The sequence below is a fragment of the Ochotona princeps genome, chromosome 21 (assembly GCF_030435755.1).
Source record: "Ochotona princeps isolate mOchPri1 chromosome 21, mOchPri1.hap1, whole genome shotgun sequence".
Classification (NCBI taxonomy): Eukaryota; Metazoa; Chordata; class Mammalia; order Lagomorpha; family Ochotonidae; genus Ochotona; species Ochotona princeps.
Window position 1 is genome coordinate 25,323,094 of NC_080852.1, and position 13,646 is coordinate 25,336,739.

The 13,646-nt window shown below is 42.1% G+C and overlaps 1 protein-coding gene across 4 annotated transcripts in view; it reads left to right on the forward strand.

The window, feature by feature from the left end:
• Positions 1 to 13,646, forward strand: part of DCAF1 (DDB1 and CUL4 associated factor 1) — a 75,124-nt gene that overhangs the window by 18,631 nt on the left and 42,847 nt on the right. For all 4 annotated transcript variants that reach the window (XM_058678575.1, XM_058678574.1, XM_058678576.1 and 1 more), the window contains 2 exons: positions 1,813 to 1,930; positions 11,416 to 11,492. In XM_058678575.1, the coding sequence (XP_058534558.1) occupies positions 1,821 to 1,930; positions 11,416 to 11,492 (187 nt within the window). In that variant the 5' untranslated portion in view covers positions 1,813 to 1,820. The remainder of the gene's footprint in view (positions 1 to 1,812; positions 1,931 to 11,415; positions 11,493 to 13,646) is intronic.

A 13,646-nucleotide genomic window follows, 5' to 3' on the forward strand; every position in this document is an offset into this window, starting at 1 on the left:
TCTCCCACATGGATGCAGAGTCCCAAAGCTTTGGACTGTCTTCGACTGCATTCCCAGGCCACAAGCAGGGAGCTTGATGGGAAGTGGGGCTGCCAGGATTGGAACCTGTGCCCGTATGGGATCCCTGTGGATTCAAGGCAAGGACTTTAGCTGTTACGCTATGGTGCTGGCCCATCGCCCCCCCCCCCCCTTTTTTTTTTTTTAAGATTTACTTATTTCCATTGGAAAGTCAGATTTACAGAGAACAGAGAAGACACAGAGAAAGATCTTCTATCTGTTGGTTTACTCCCCAAGTGGCCACAATGGCTGGAGGTGAGCCGATCTGAGGCTAGGTGCCTGGATCTTCCTGTGGGTCTCCATCGTAATTGCAAGGTCTCAAAGTTCTGGGCTGTCCTCGACTGCTTTCCTAGGCCACAAGCAGGGAGTTTGAAGGAAGGTGAAACAGCTGTGATATGAACCGGCCCCCAAATGGGATCGCAGCACATACAAGGCAAGGACCCCAGCCACCAGACCATTGTGTTGGGTCCTGGGAGCCAGATTAAAACCGGCGCCCATATGGGATCCCAGCATGTTCAAGACGAGGACTTTCACAGCTGTGCTATCACACTGGGCCTATGGCATTTTTCTATGTATTCTTTCATGTTGGTACAACATCAGCTTCAGTTCTTGGTCTTTAAGAATTAATGGGAATGGGGCCCAGCGCAGTAACCTAGTGGCTATGCACCAGGATCCCATATAGGCATCACTTCTAATCCTGGCAGACTTACTTCCCATCCAGCACCCTGCTAGTGGCCTGGGAAAGCAGTCGAGGATGGCCCAGAACCTTGAGACCCTGCACCCACATGGGAGACCTAAAGAGGCTCTGGACTCCTGGCTTCAGATCAGCGCAGCTCTGGCCATTACGACCATTTAAGGAGCAAATCATCAGATGGAAGATCTTCCTCTCTGTCTCTCCTCCTCTTTGTATATTTGACTTTGAAATAAAAATAAATAAATCTTTAAAAAAAGTGGAGGCATGATTTAAAAATAAAATAAAATCTTTTTTTTTTCTAAAGATTTATTATTTATTGGAAAGCTGGATATACAGAGAGGAGGAGAGACAGAGAGGAAGATCTTCCATCCGATGATTCACTCCCCCAGTGAGCCGCAACGGGCCGGTGCTGCGCCGATCTGAAGCCGGGAACCAGGAACCTCTTCCAGGTCTCCCACGCGGGTTACAGGGTCCCAGGGCATTGGGCCATCCTCGGCTGCTTTCCCAGGCCACAAGCAGGGAGCTGGATGGGAGTGGAGCTGCTGGGATTTGAACCAGCGCCCATATGGGATCCCGGGGCGTTCAAGGCGAGGACTTTAGCCGCTAGGCCACGCCGCCGGGCCAAAATAAAATCTTTAAAAAAATTTAGCAGGAATGTGCTGTTTATTTTTAGTAGAACTTTCCCTTGAAGATCAACGTGAGCAAAAAGGTTTTAGAATAGATTTTAGGGGCCCGATGTGATAGCTTAGTGCTTTAAAGTCCTTTTCTTGGATGAACCAGCACCCCCTATGTCCCGATGTTGCTGTCTTGCAGCGATGGACTTGGTGCCCTGAGCCAATAACACACGTGGACTCTGACTGATGGTCAAAAGCCGAAGTTTATTAGTGGCATAAACTGAGGGTCCTATGGGATAAGAGAGGAAGTATTGAGCTTATCAACAAAACCCATCAACTGTTTCTATACTTTTGTTTGGAACTCCTTTTGTCTTGTATATTCTCCCAAGTGTACTCATACACATGCTGTCCACTCAACTGTTCTTGTTTTGTTTTTCGCTTTTTTAGGTCAAGCCATGACTACAGTAGCGGTACATGTGGACTCCAAAGCTGAGCTCACTACCCTGCTGGAGCAGTGGGAAAAGGAACATGGCAGTGGCCAGGACATGGTCCCTATCCTTACCAGGTAAGAGTAAAATTTAAAACAAAAACACTGGATTGTCATGCACACATGCAGAAATAAACTGGTTGAAAAAGAGGCAAAACTGAGTGTGAAGCACATGTAGGAGCATTTTTGCTTGGCTATGATTTTGAAGTGTTTTTTTCTTCCCCTGCTCTTTTCTTAGTTTTCAGGCCTTTTTTTCTTTATTCTCCTTCATAGGCTGTCTTGCATATCTCTTAGCCCTAGCTAAGGTCTTTCTTTACCCTCAAAAATTCTACTGACTAATTCCATCCATGTCTATGATTTCAACCTTTATCTTATGTTAACTTTGCAATTTCTATTTCTGCTTCATACCTTTCTTCATAAAAAAGTTTCAGACGTAATTGTCAGCTGACTGGTATACACATCTTCTTGGTTCTTCCGCAGACATCTGAAATACAGTTTGTCCAAAATGGATCTGATTCCCTATAAATTTCCTGCTTCCTCAGCCTGCCCTTTTTGTACTCCGTGCCTTGGTGTTCAAGCTAAGTGGCTTCAACCTGAAAAACTGAGAGTCATCTCTGACCAACGCAGTCGCAGTCACCAAGTCCTGGGGATTTTGACTTCTTCCTTTACTCGCTTCCATTGCTCCTACTGCTTGCTTCTTGAGCTGTCAGTCAGTAGGCAGTGCCTTATCACCTTATCTGCAGTTCATTTTCCATTGTATCCTGCCCCTTGTGGAAAGATTGGTTTTTCTCATACAAGTTTTGTACCTCTTCCATGGCTCCTTTTTTCCTAAATGCAATTTATTCAGTGTGGCCTGTGAAGCTGTTTATTATTTGGTGGTTAGCTCCTTTTTTTGCCTGGGAGTATTGGTCATCTTTTGAATAGTTTGTATTTTCTGATAATGTGTGTACCTTGCTGTTGCACAATGCCTTTTCTGGACACTTCTGTTTGACAAACTCTAGTCTTGTGAAAAAGTGACTTGATAATCATATGTTCAGAACCTTCCTTGACTTGGACTTACTTAGGTATCTGTAGAACCCTTTGTTAAAAATAAAAATTAACCATCTGTGTCTAATTTTCACCATCACATTGGGCTACAGATTTTTATACATGGGTCTCATTAAATTGTATGCTGCTTTGAAAGTATGGCCTCTATGTCTTTTTTTTTTTTTTTTTTTTGGTGTCTCCTTAGGCAATGACTTGCCTCCTGCTTAGTACCTAGTAACTCTGTGGTACATGATTTCATTGAATAAATGGGAAGGAGGAAGAAGGAAAGTGAGAAAGGCTGGGCAGGCATATTTATGAGATTTCTAAGAGGAAGATAACTGGAATTTGGGGGATCTTTATCATCTAATCCTTGCTTTTAAGGCTGTGAAAAAGTTTTGTCTATATAGTGATTACTTATTTTGGAAAACTGCGGTCTTACGAAAGTTTAAACATTGGTAAATATGTTATTTCAAATAAAAGACAAAGGAAAACTACAGTTTTGGGGGGAGTGTTGTTACAAACTACAATATGTAGAATCACTGGAAATCCCAAGAGTTAAGATTAAACACTAAAACTATTGAGTAAGATAATTGAAGTGCAGCCACAGTGAATTAATGAGTATGTATCATGCTGTTAATGTGTGTGTTGACCTAACTATGAAGGAAGAGTGAGTAAAGAGGATGACTGCTGGTGTGCATTGATTTGTCCCTCTAAGTGTTTGTTGAGTTCTTAGACTAAAAATACTTACTGTTTTATTTTGAAGATTATCTCACATTCATTATCATATTGGACTCCCAACTTTTTCAATATGCTGTGATAGTCAAGAGTGGAAAACATAGAGGAACACCGCCATCAAGAAGATACCCAGCTAGGCCACAACTAAGACTAACAGATGAGACAGTTCAGAATAGTACACAGTGGTGTCTAATGAAGAGTTAAATCCAGCAGTATGGATTGTAGATAATGTGTGGGTGTGAGGATGGAAAGAACTGGAATTTTTTTTTTTAATTTAGTCAGCAAATATTTGGAGACCTTTTGTGTGTGAATCCAAAAGGGGAACTTCTTGAACTTTCAGCTTCCTCATTTGTCACTGGTAACTGTATTGTTAAAGAACCATTGCTCTGTCGGTCAGCTTGCTGAAGACTGAATAGATGGGTGGGAGGAAGCTTAGGTTTGAGTCCTGGATTTTGAATCCAATTCTGATAGACTTTACAGTAGGGGTATGGTAAAAGTTATTGAATCAGAGCCTTAAAAGCTGGTAAAATACAGCTTAATTAAAAGCAGAGATAAGTGGTTTTCTAGGGAAACTGAAAAGTGTGACTGAACAATGCTTTGGAGGGGGCAGGAGAAGAAACTACAACCTTTTTTTTTCTTTATTTTTGCAATATTTACATAGTTAATTAGGGCAAAAAGGTTCACGCGCTACAGGAAAGTGGGTAAGACTATTATTTCCACATTGTTTTTTTCATGTGTCTGGGGTATAGGGGGAGATAAAGGGAGAAGCCCCACCCAGTCTCCCACTCATCCCAGGTCCCTGATGTGGGGCATGCTCTGAGGGTCTTGCTCAAGTGGTTTTGATAGTTCAACAGTTATGAATTGCTGCCAGTCTCACCATTCCAAGAATGATGAGGTTGCTGAAGAATCCACTGATTGACATAGTACATCTTAGAGTCTCTGCCCATTTTTTTTTTTTTTAAAGATTTATTCATTTTATTACAGCCAGATATATACAGAGGAGAGACAGAGAGGAAGATCTTCCGTCCGATGATTCACTCCCCAAGTGAGCCGCAACGGGCCGATGCGCGCCAATCTGAAGCCTGGAACCTGGAACCTCTTCCGGGTCTCCCACGCGGGTGCAGTGTCCCAATGCATTGGGCCGTCCTCAACTGCTTTCCCAGGCCACAAGCAGGGAGCTGGATGGGAAGTGGAGCTGCCGGGATTAGAACCGGCGCCCATATGGGATCCCGGGGCTTTCAAGGCGAGGACTTTAGGCGCTAGGCCACGCTGCCGGGCCCGAGTCTCTGCCCATTTTTCACAGCCAACATATATGGCTGAAGTAGTTGAAAGTGTAGTAAGACAGCGTGATATGTTTTCAGATTTATCCACTCTTTTTTTTTTTTTTTTTTTTTTTAAGATTTATTCATTTTATTACAGCCAGATATACAGAGAGGAGGAGAGACAGAGAGGAAGATCTTCCGTCCGATGTTTCACTCACCAAGTGAGCCGCAACGGGCCGATGCTGTGCCGATCCGATGCCGGGAACCTGGAACCTCTTCCGGGTCTCCCACGTGGGTGCAGTGTCCCAATGCATTGGGCCGTCCTCAACTGCTTTCCCAGGCCACAAGCAGGGAGCTGGATGGGAAGTGGAGCTGCCGGGATTAGAACCGGTGCCCATATGGGATCCCAGGGCTTTCAAGGCGAGGACTTTAGCCGCTAGGCCACGCCGCCGGGCCCTATCCACTCTTTTTATAAAGTCTTATTTATTGATTTAAGTTGGAAAGCAGAGATGGACTGACAAGTATACTCCCTGTTTGTTGGTTCACTCCCTGAAAGGTTAGGAGGCCTGAAACTCAGCCTGGGTTTCCATGTGTGTGGCATGGACTCAGTTGGCTGTGACCTGGATTTATGCATTCTGTATGTGATGTGGGCATCTCAGCTGGCATTTTTAAAAAAGATTTATTTGTTTTTATTTTAAAGTCAGATATATAGAGAGGAGGAGAGGCAAAGAGGAAGATATTCCAGGAGCTTCTTATAGGTCTCCCACATGGGTGTAGGATCCCAAGGCTTTGGGCTGTCCTCAACTGCTTTCCCAGGCTACAAGCAGGGAGCTGGATGGGAAGCAGGGTGCCAGGATTAGAACTGGCGCCCATATGGGATCCTGGTGCATACAAGGCGAAGACTTTAGCCACTAGGCTTCTGCACCAGGCCTTCAGCTGACTTTTTTTTTTTTTTTTTCTGATTTGTTTGTTTTTGCTGGAAAGCCCGATTTTACAGAGAGAGAAAGATTCCATCCGCTGGTTGACTCCCTAAACGGCCTCAATAGTTGGAGCTGAGCTGATCTGATCAGGAGCCTCTTCGGGTTTTCCTACTTGGGTATGGGGTCCTGAGGCTTTGGACCCATCCTCTGCTGCTTTCCCCAGGCCATAAGCAGAGAGCTGGATGGGAGGTGAAGCAGCTGGGACACAAACCAGCACCCGTATAGGATCTCAGAGCTTAAAGGTGGAGGATTAGCCAGTTGAATCGTTGGGCTGGCCCCCCAAGTGGTATCTTAACAACTGTATCAAATAACCTCGCATCTGTTTTTGATACACACTATTGTTTTTATGATCATTAGACGTTTTCATGAAGCATAGTATGGCAGTTTGTAATTTTATTTTTTAAAGCCATAATTACTTATTTCAAAGAGAGTAAGAGAGAGGGCAATCTTCCATCTTTTCTCATCTCTTTTCTCCTTAGATGACCACAACAGTCTGGTCTAGACTAGACCCAGGCCAGGAATTCTTAATTTTCCCACATGGGTGGCAGGATGCTAATTACTTGGACTGTTATTCATTGCCTTGCCAGTTGTCTTAGCAATTAGCAGGAAGTTGGATTGGAAAAGAGTAGCCAAGACTTGAACCAATATTCTGATATATTGTAATTAACTCTGCTTTATTAAAGATGTTTTTATTTGAAAGGCAGAGTTACAGGGAGAGAGACAGTGAAATATCTTCATCTGCTGGCCACTCGCCAAATGGCTGTAGTAGCCAGGAGGAAGAAACTTTTCTCTGATTTCTCCTTTGGGTGCAGGGGCCCAAATTCTTGGGCTATCCTCCACTGCTTTTCCCAGGCATGTTAGCAAGGAGCCAAATTGGAAAAGGAGCAGTCTAATTTGACTTGGTGCTCCCGTGGGATGCAGGATTGTAGGTGGTTATTTGACCTGATATATTCTGTAACACTAACCTTTGTTCCTTTTCCTTTTTTAGATTAAATTTTTTTAAAGATGTGCTTGTTTATTTAAAAGAAGAAAATTTTCCATTTACTGGTTCACTTCCTAAATGGCCTGCACTGGGCCAGGCTGTAGCCAGGAGCGCTTCATCTGAGTCTCCTAAATAGCTGGTAGGGGCGCAGGCGCAGACACAGACACTTGTGCCATTGTTTATTGCTTTTCTCATGCTTTTAGCAGGGAACTGGATCAGAAATGGAGCAAGTGGAACATGAACTGGCACTCATATGGGATGCTGGACTTATGGGTTATTTGCTGTAATGCAATATGTCTCTTCCCCCAACTTTTGTATTTCATTTCTCACAATAATAATAAATGTCAGGCTTTGTTTTAATTAACTTGAACCCTAAGGAAACACCATAAGGTAAGAACTGTTATCTTGTTTTACAGATGACAGGTTGAATACATGTTAAGAACTCTGATTTGAACCCTGTAAGTTTGTCCCTAAGTCCCCTTTTATAACTTTTAGTTTCTTTTTTTTTTAATAGCTTTTAGTTTGTTTTTTTTATAGCTTTTAGTTTCAATCAAGGATACTGGTAGATCCTTACAATGTGTCATTCTAAATATATTTTGCATATGATTATGATTAGGCAAAATTATTCCTCAGAATTCAGAGAGGAAAACATCTATGCTGGTATGGCTAGGGATTGTTTTGCTCATCTTATGGAATGGCTCTTGCTTGTCTCAGTATGCACTTTTGTAGTATCAAATCTAATTATTTTTGTGGTGTATTTTATCTTTTTGCACTTCCTAGTTATCTGTATCTCTCCCAATAAATTCTTGTGATTCAGTAATTGATCATCCATAAGAGATGGATTGCTTGTAAACATTTGAGATTGTAAAAGTCTATTTCAACACTGGTTTGCTACATATCATGAACAATGAAGTTCTAGTTGTTAATTGTAATTCCTACAGCACCACAAGAGTCATGCAATGGCATCTATTCCTACAAGAAGGTTTTTGACTCCTGTTTTCATCATTCTTGTGATGAATTTTTATTTTAGTAGCATGGTTGCTACCTTCATGTTAATGAAAACTTATGATTTTCACCGTAATGTGGACTGTGCTCACTGATTCTGTAAGTTAGGGGATATATATTGGAAGTGTAGCGGATGCTGATATATTCAGATACGGAGACAAAGTACTATATGTCTCTATACATACAGACCAGACATGGATTCCGAGTGAAAGAATTGAAACTGTCCTAACAGTAAGATGATGGACTCCCTGACAGTGACCATGCCTACATTTTTGGGAAACACCTTAGCAACAACACAATGGAGTTGTGACTGTTCATGAAGGACATCCGTTGTAAAACTAGAAGGAAAAGCAGTGTGGGGGTGGCGAGCGAGGGACCTTGGGGAAGGGCATGGGCAACCCCAGAACCTATGAAACTATCATAAAACAAAACATTTTCAAATAAAAAAAATTCAGAGAGGAAGCAGGAAAAAGCACAAAATGTTCACAACTTTTATTTTTTGGAGGCAGACAACACACACATGTCCTTCATCTCTGGTACATTGTCCAAGTACCTGCAAGAGGTGACATTGCGTGAGGCTTAAGTCAGGAACTCACTCTGGCTCTCTGATATGGATACCCAAGTACTCGAGCCATCATTTGCTGTATCCCAGTGTGTACATTAGCAGGACGCTAGAATCAGAATTGGAGCTGGAACTGGAACCCAGTGCTGTGCCAAATGTGCAGCTCAGTTAAAATTTTTTGAGGTTTATTCTGTTTATTTCAAAGGTACAGTGAAGAAAAAGACAGTGAGATCTTACATCTGCCGATTTATGCCCTAAATGGTCACAGTGGCCAGAGCTGGGCCAGATCAAAACCAGGAGCCAGAAAATTTCTCCAGGTGTTCCACCTAGGTGTGTGGGACCCAAGGTTAGCTTTCTTCTGGTGTTTTCTCAGGTACATCAGCAAGGAGCTAGATTGGAAATGGAGCAGTTGAGTCCTGAATCTGTGCCCATATGGGCTGATGGCGCCTTTAATTGCTGTGCCACAGTGCTGACTCTGCATTTCAATTTTTAAAAAAGATTTATTTTTATTGCAAAGTTAGATGTATACAGAGGCGAAGAGGCAGAGAGGAAGATCTTGCGTCTGATTCACTCCCCAAGTGACCACAACAGCCAGAGCTGCGCCGATCTGAAGCCGGCAGCCAGGAGCCTCATCTGGGTTTCCCATGTGGGTTGCAGGGTCCCAAGGCTTTGGGCCATCTTCAACTGCTTTCCAGGCCATAAGCAGGGAGCTGGATGGGAAGCAGGGCCCTTTGGGGTTAGAACTGGCGCCCATATGGGATTCTGGCGCGTGCAGGGTAAGGACTTTAACCACTACGCACTGGGAGCGGCTGCTCCACTTTTGATCTAGCTCCTCGCTTGTGGCCTTGGGAAAGGAGAACAATTTGGCTCAGGGCTGGGTTCCTTGCACTCATATGGGAGACCTGGAAGAGACTCCTGGTTCCTGGCTTCTCACTTAGGATTGGCTCAGCTCTGGGTGTTGCAGCCATTTGGGGAGTGAGCCAGCAGATGGAGAATCTTGCTGTAAATCTGCATTTCAAATAAAAATAAATCTTGGCCATTAGGGCGAAGGCTGACGGCGAGCGTCGGTGGAGAACGGCTTGTCTACACCGCTTCATCTTTTGCACCCTGATGGGACGGTCCGGTGAAGTCCTTTTCTTAAGAGTGCCAGAATTGGGGGTCAAGCACTGGCCGTTGGAAGACAAGGTGCTTTATAAATATTTAACAACTAACACATAGAATTTGGGAAATGGTATCCTGGAAATCAGAGGAGTTTTAGGAGCATCACCATCATTCATGGTCTAGAGACAGATTGCTGACAAGTCAAGGAAGACAGAATTTAATGCCGAAGTATGAGGAGATTAACTACCTAGCAAAATTGAAGCCAAAACTAGTTTTCAGTCTGTACTTACCCAGCAGGTACTGGATTTATACAGCCTCTGCTCGCAAAAACAGTTTTCCTGAAATCGGTATCTCATAGCAGGGTTCTTGTAATAACAATCGGTGAATCTGCATTGACATGGCAATATGCTGCTAAGTGCATGGTTTGCAGCAGGGTTCACCTATAGCATTGTGCTGTCTTTGTTGAATTATGACGAAAGTATCCACCATGGTAGTAGTGCACTGGATAGTTTGAGAGCTTTAGAAATCCTCTGCTCATTGATCTCTTTCTCCTCAAACCCCTTTTTAATGTCTTCATGGTTTTCTAGAAGGTCACATAGTTGGAAACCTGTAATTTATAACCTTGTCAGTTTGGCTTCTTCAGTTAGTCAAATTTCCTTCATGCGTTTTTGTGGGTTGATAGCTTATTTTGTTTCAATCCGTTGCATGGCTACACCACAGTTTGTTTATCCACCCACCTGCTGAAGGGCATCTTGGTTGCTTTTGCTGTTTGACAATTATGAATAAAGCTGTTAGAAATAAAAAAATAAATCTTTAAAAACAAAATTAAAAATGAGGTGTCAAGACAACCTTGAAACTGGAGCATGATCGAGGACAAAGTTGCTAGAAGTTACTCAGTTGGTAATGGTGGTCTGGATAAGAATGGGAGTGGTTAAGACTTGGAGATGTGATCAGAGTAGAGAGGTGTATGTAAGTTGAGCTAATAGAAATTTTGGGGCATAGGAGAAAGGATTGTAATGATAGTTCCCAGATTTTTTGACTTTTGAGCTCATGATAGTACTGTATTTTTTAAATAGGGAGTCTAGAGAAAATCAGCTTGGGAGTGAGAATAAGCTTAGGAGATCATTGGTTAGATCTGTATGTTTTGGGACTGGCACCCTGGTGTAGTAGCTGAGCTGCTTCCTGTGGCACTGGCATCTCTTGGGCACTGATTCATGTCCTGGCTGTTCCACTTCCGATCCAGCTCCTTGCTTATTGTATGGGAAAGCAGTGGAGGATGGCTCAAGTCTTTGGGCACCTGCACACATGTGGGAGACCTGGAAGAAGCTCCTGGCATTGAATTATCCTTGTTCTGGCTGTTGCAGCCATTTGGGGAGTGAACCACTGGATGGAAGATCTCTTTTTCTGCCTTTCCTCTTTATATCTCTGCCTTTCAAACAAAAAGAAATAAATCTTTGAAAAATAGGTAGATCTGGGCCCAGTGTGATAGTTCAATTAGTTAATCCTTTGCCTGCAAGCACTGAGATTACATACTGGTGCTGGTTCATGTCCTGATCATCCAGCTCCCTCCTTGTGGCCTGGGAGGTAGAGGATGGCCCAAAGCCTTTGGACCTGCACCTATGTGGGAGACCCAGAAGTTGCTCCTGGCTCCTGGCTTCAGATTGGCTGAGTTCAGGCCGTTGGGCCATTTGGGGATTGAACCAGTAGATAGAAGATGTTTCTCTCTGTATCTCTTTCTCTCTGTAAAAATAAAGAATTTTTTAAAAAAGTAACTGTGTGCGCTCATCAAAAAGGTACCTCTTTTCTTACGGTTTTTATTTTACACCTTGACTGTTGAATTCACTTGTAGGACATGGCAAATGTTTTTGGTACACTTGTCCAGAGTTGACCTTTTCCTCCCTTTGTGCTAGGATGTCTGAATTGATAGAAAAAGAAACTGAAGAATATCGTAAAGGAGATCCAGACCCATTTGATGATCGACATCCTGGTAAGACGTGTGTTCTCTCCTAAGCTTGGGTTCTGTTTTCTTACAAAAGGAAATTGATAGAATATTTTTCAACATAAAAGAAATACTTTTCAACTGATTTGGCATCTCCTGTGGTAAATTTTCATTTATTTATTAGTATTTTTTTATTTGAAAGGCAGTCAGATTTATGGAGAGAAGAAGGGTCCTGTGGTAAATTTTGAGATGTTTTGTTAAAATGTTGGGAAGGTGGGGACAATAAGGCAAAATAATTTCCTGGGAAAATTGAAATATTTTTGGAACTTACAGATTAAATAGCAGGTAGTAGTATAGTAGATTTGAAGATACTAACTTCATTTGGCATGCTTTAGTTAGTTGGTATGATTACAGGGACTGAAATAAGACTTTCCGTATTGTGACGTTTTAAATGCCAAATTGTGTTTTCCTTTGTGCCTTTATCTTTCCAGTAAGATTTGTCTTGATGGGGAAATACATTTGAGAATGCACATTAGTTGGGAAATCAATACACAGATCTTTTAAAAAATAAACATACTTTTTTTTGTTTTTTGTAGGTAAAGTAAGCCATCCCTGGTTAACTTAGTTTTATTTTGGACTAATTTAGTTAGAATCATGACACATCTGCCTTGTTGTGAAGTGTGCCATAATACAGAATTGGGCAGGACCTTAGACTGCCATTTTTATTTTTCTCTAGAGTGGATTACCTTGGACAAAGCTTGTCATGTGTGGGTGTGTACTGTAGATGCTCTGTAGCTAGAAGCAGTCCTTTGTGGAGAAGGGTTTGAAATTTTGTATGTGAAGAGAAAGCAGATAAGGAGGAACTAATGAAAGTTAGAAGATTTATATGTCGACTTTGAATATTTTTTTAAAAGATTTATTTATTTTTATTACAAAGTCATATACAGAGAGGAGGAGAGGCAGGAAGAGACTTTGAATATTCAAGGATTTATTTCTGTTTTTTAATACTTTTGTTCCCAAGTGTAAATAAACTGGGCATTTCAAATTGTTTATATTATAGTATCTGTTGCCCCTGTCCTAGATGTTTTTTAATGACTGTAGATGGTAATTCACTTTTTTTAAATTAAAAAAGTATTTTAAATATTGTTTACATAGTTGAGATGGATGCACACCCATGTGAGCCTCAGATTAGAGTGGGGGGAAGGTTGAAGAATGGAGGAAGGGAGGTTGGATGAATTTTTCCGTGTTTTTCTTTTTCTCCTGTATCTGCAGGAAGCGGGAAAAGTGGGAAGGAGAGAGGGTTGCTGCTTGCTGTCAAACTGCATTGGAACCTGGGATGGGGGACGATTATTTCATAATGCCTTAAAGATACTAATGTGGGGAAGCATGTTCCAAGGAAGTATTCACTTTTTAATCCATACTTTTAGTAAGGCATTCAGAGCTTGGGAAGTGAATGGAAAACGATTAAAGGTCCAGCACGATGGCTCAGTGGCTAAATCCTTGCCTTGCATGTGCCAGGGTTTCATATGGGCGCCAGTTTGTAACCTGGCTGGTCCACTTCCCATCCAAGTTCCTGCTTGGGAACCTGAACCTGTAATAAGGGTGATCTGGTTGAAGCTCCTGGCTCCTGACTTAAGATTGGCTCAGCTCAGCTCAACCCATTGTGGCCACTTGGGGAGTGAACCACCGTTAGGGAAGATCTTTATCTCTTTATAAATCTTCCTCTCCAATAAAAATAAATACATCTTTAAAAGAAAAAACAAAAACCTCAAATTAAATTCATGGGAATGGGGTTTGAGTGTGTCTTATCAAGATACCTGGCTATGAATCCCAGCTCTACTGCAGATTCCAGCTTCCTGCTAATGTACACGAGAGAAGCAGCAGATGATGGCTCAGGTGCTTGGGTGTCTGGCACCATTTGAGAGACATGGCTTGACCCAGCCCAGGTTATTGCAGGAATTTTGGAGAGTGAACCAGCAAGAGGAGCTGTTTCTTCTTGTCTTTCAAATGGAAAAAATTTAAAAATAAAATTAAGGATTATAAAAAAAAATTAAAAGAGATGGTCGTGCTAAGTGTCCTTGCCTTAAAAAGGATGAAGTGATGATGGGGAAAAAGAAAAGAATCATTTACTTTTTTTTTTTTTAGTAGGGACTTAGGATTTTAATTTTCTGTCTATTTTAAGGAATATTTCTTACTGGCCTA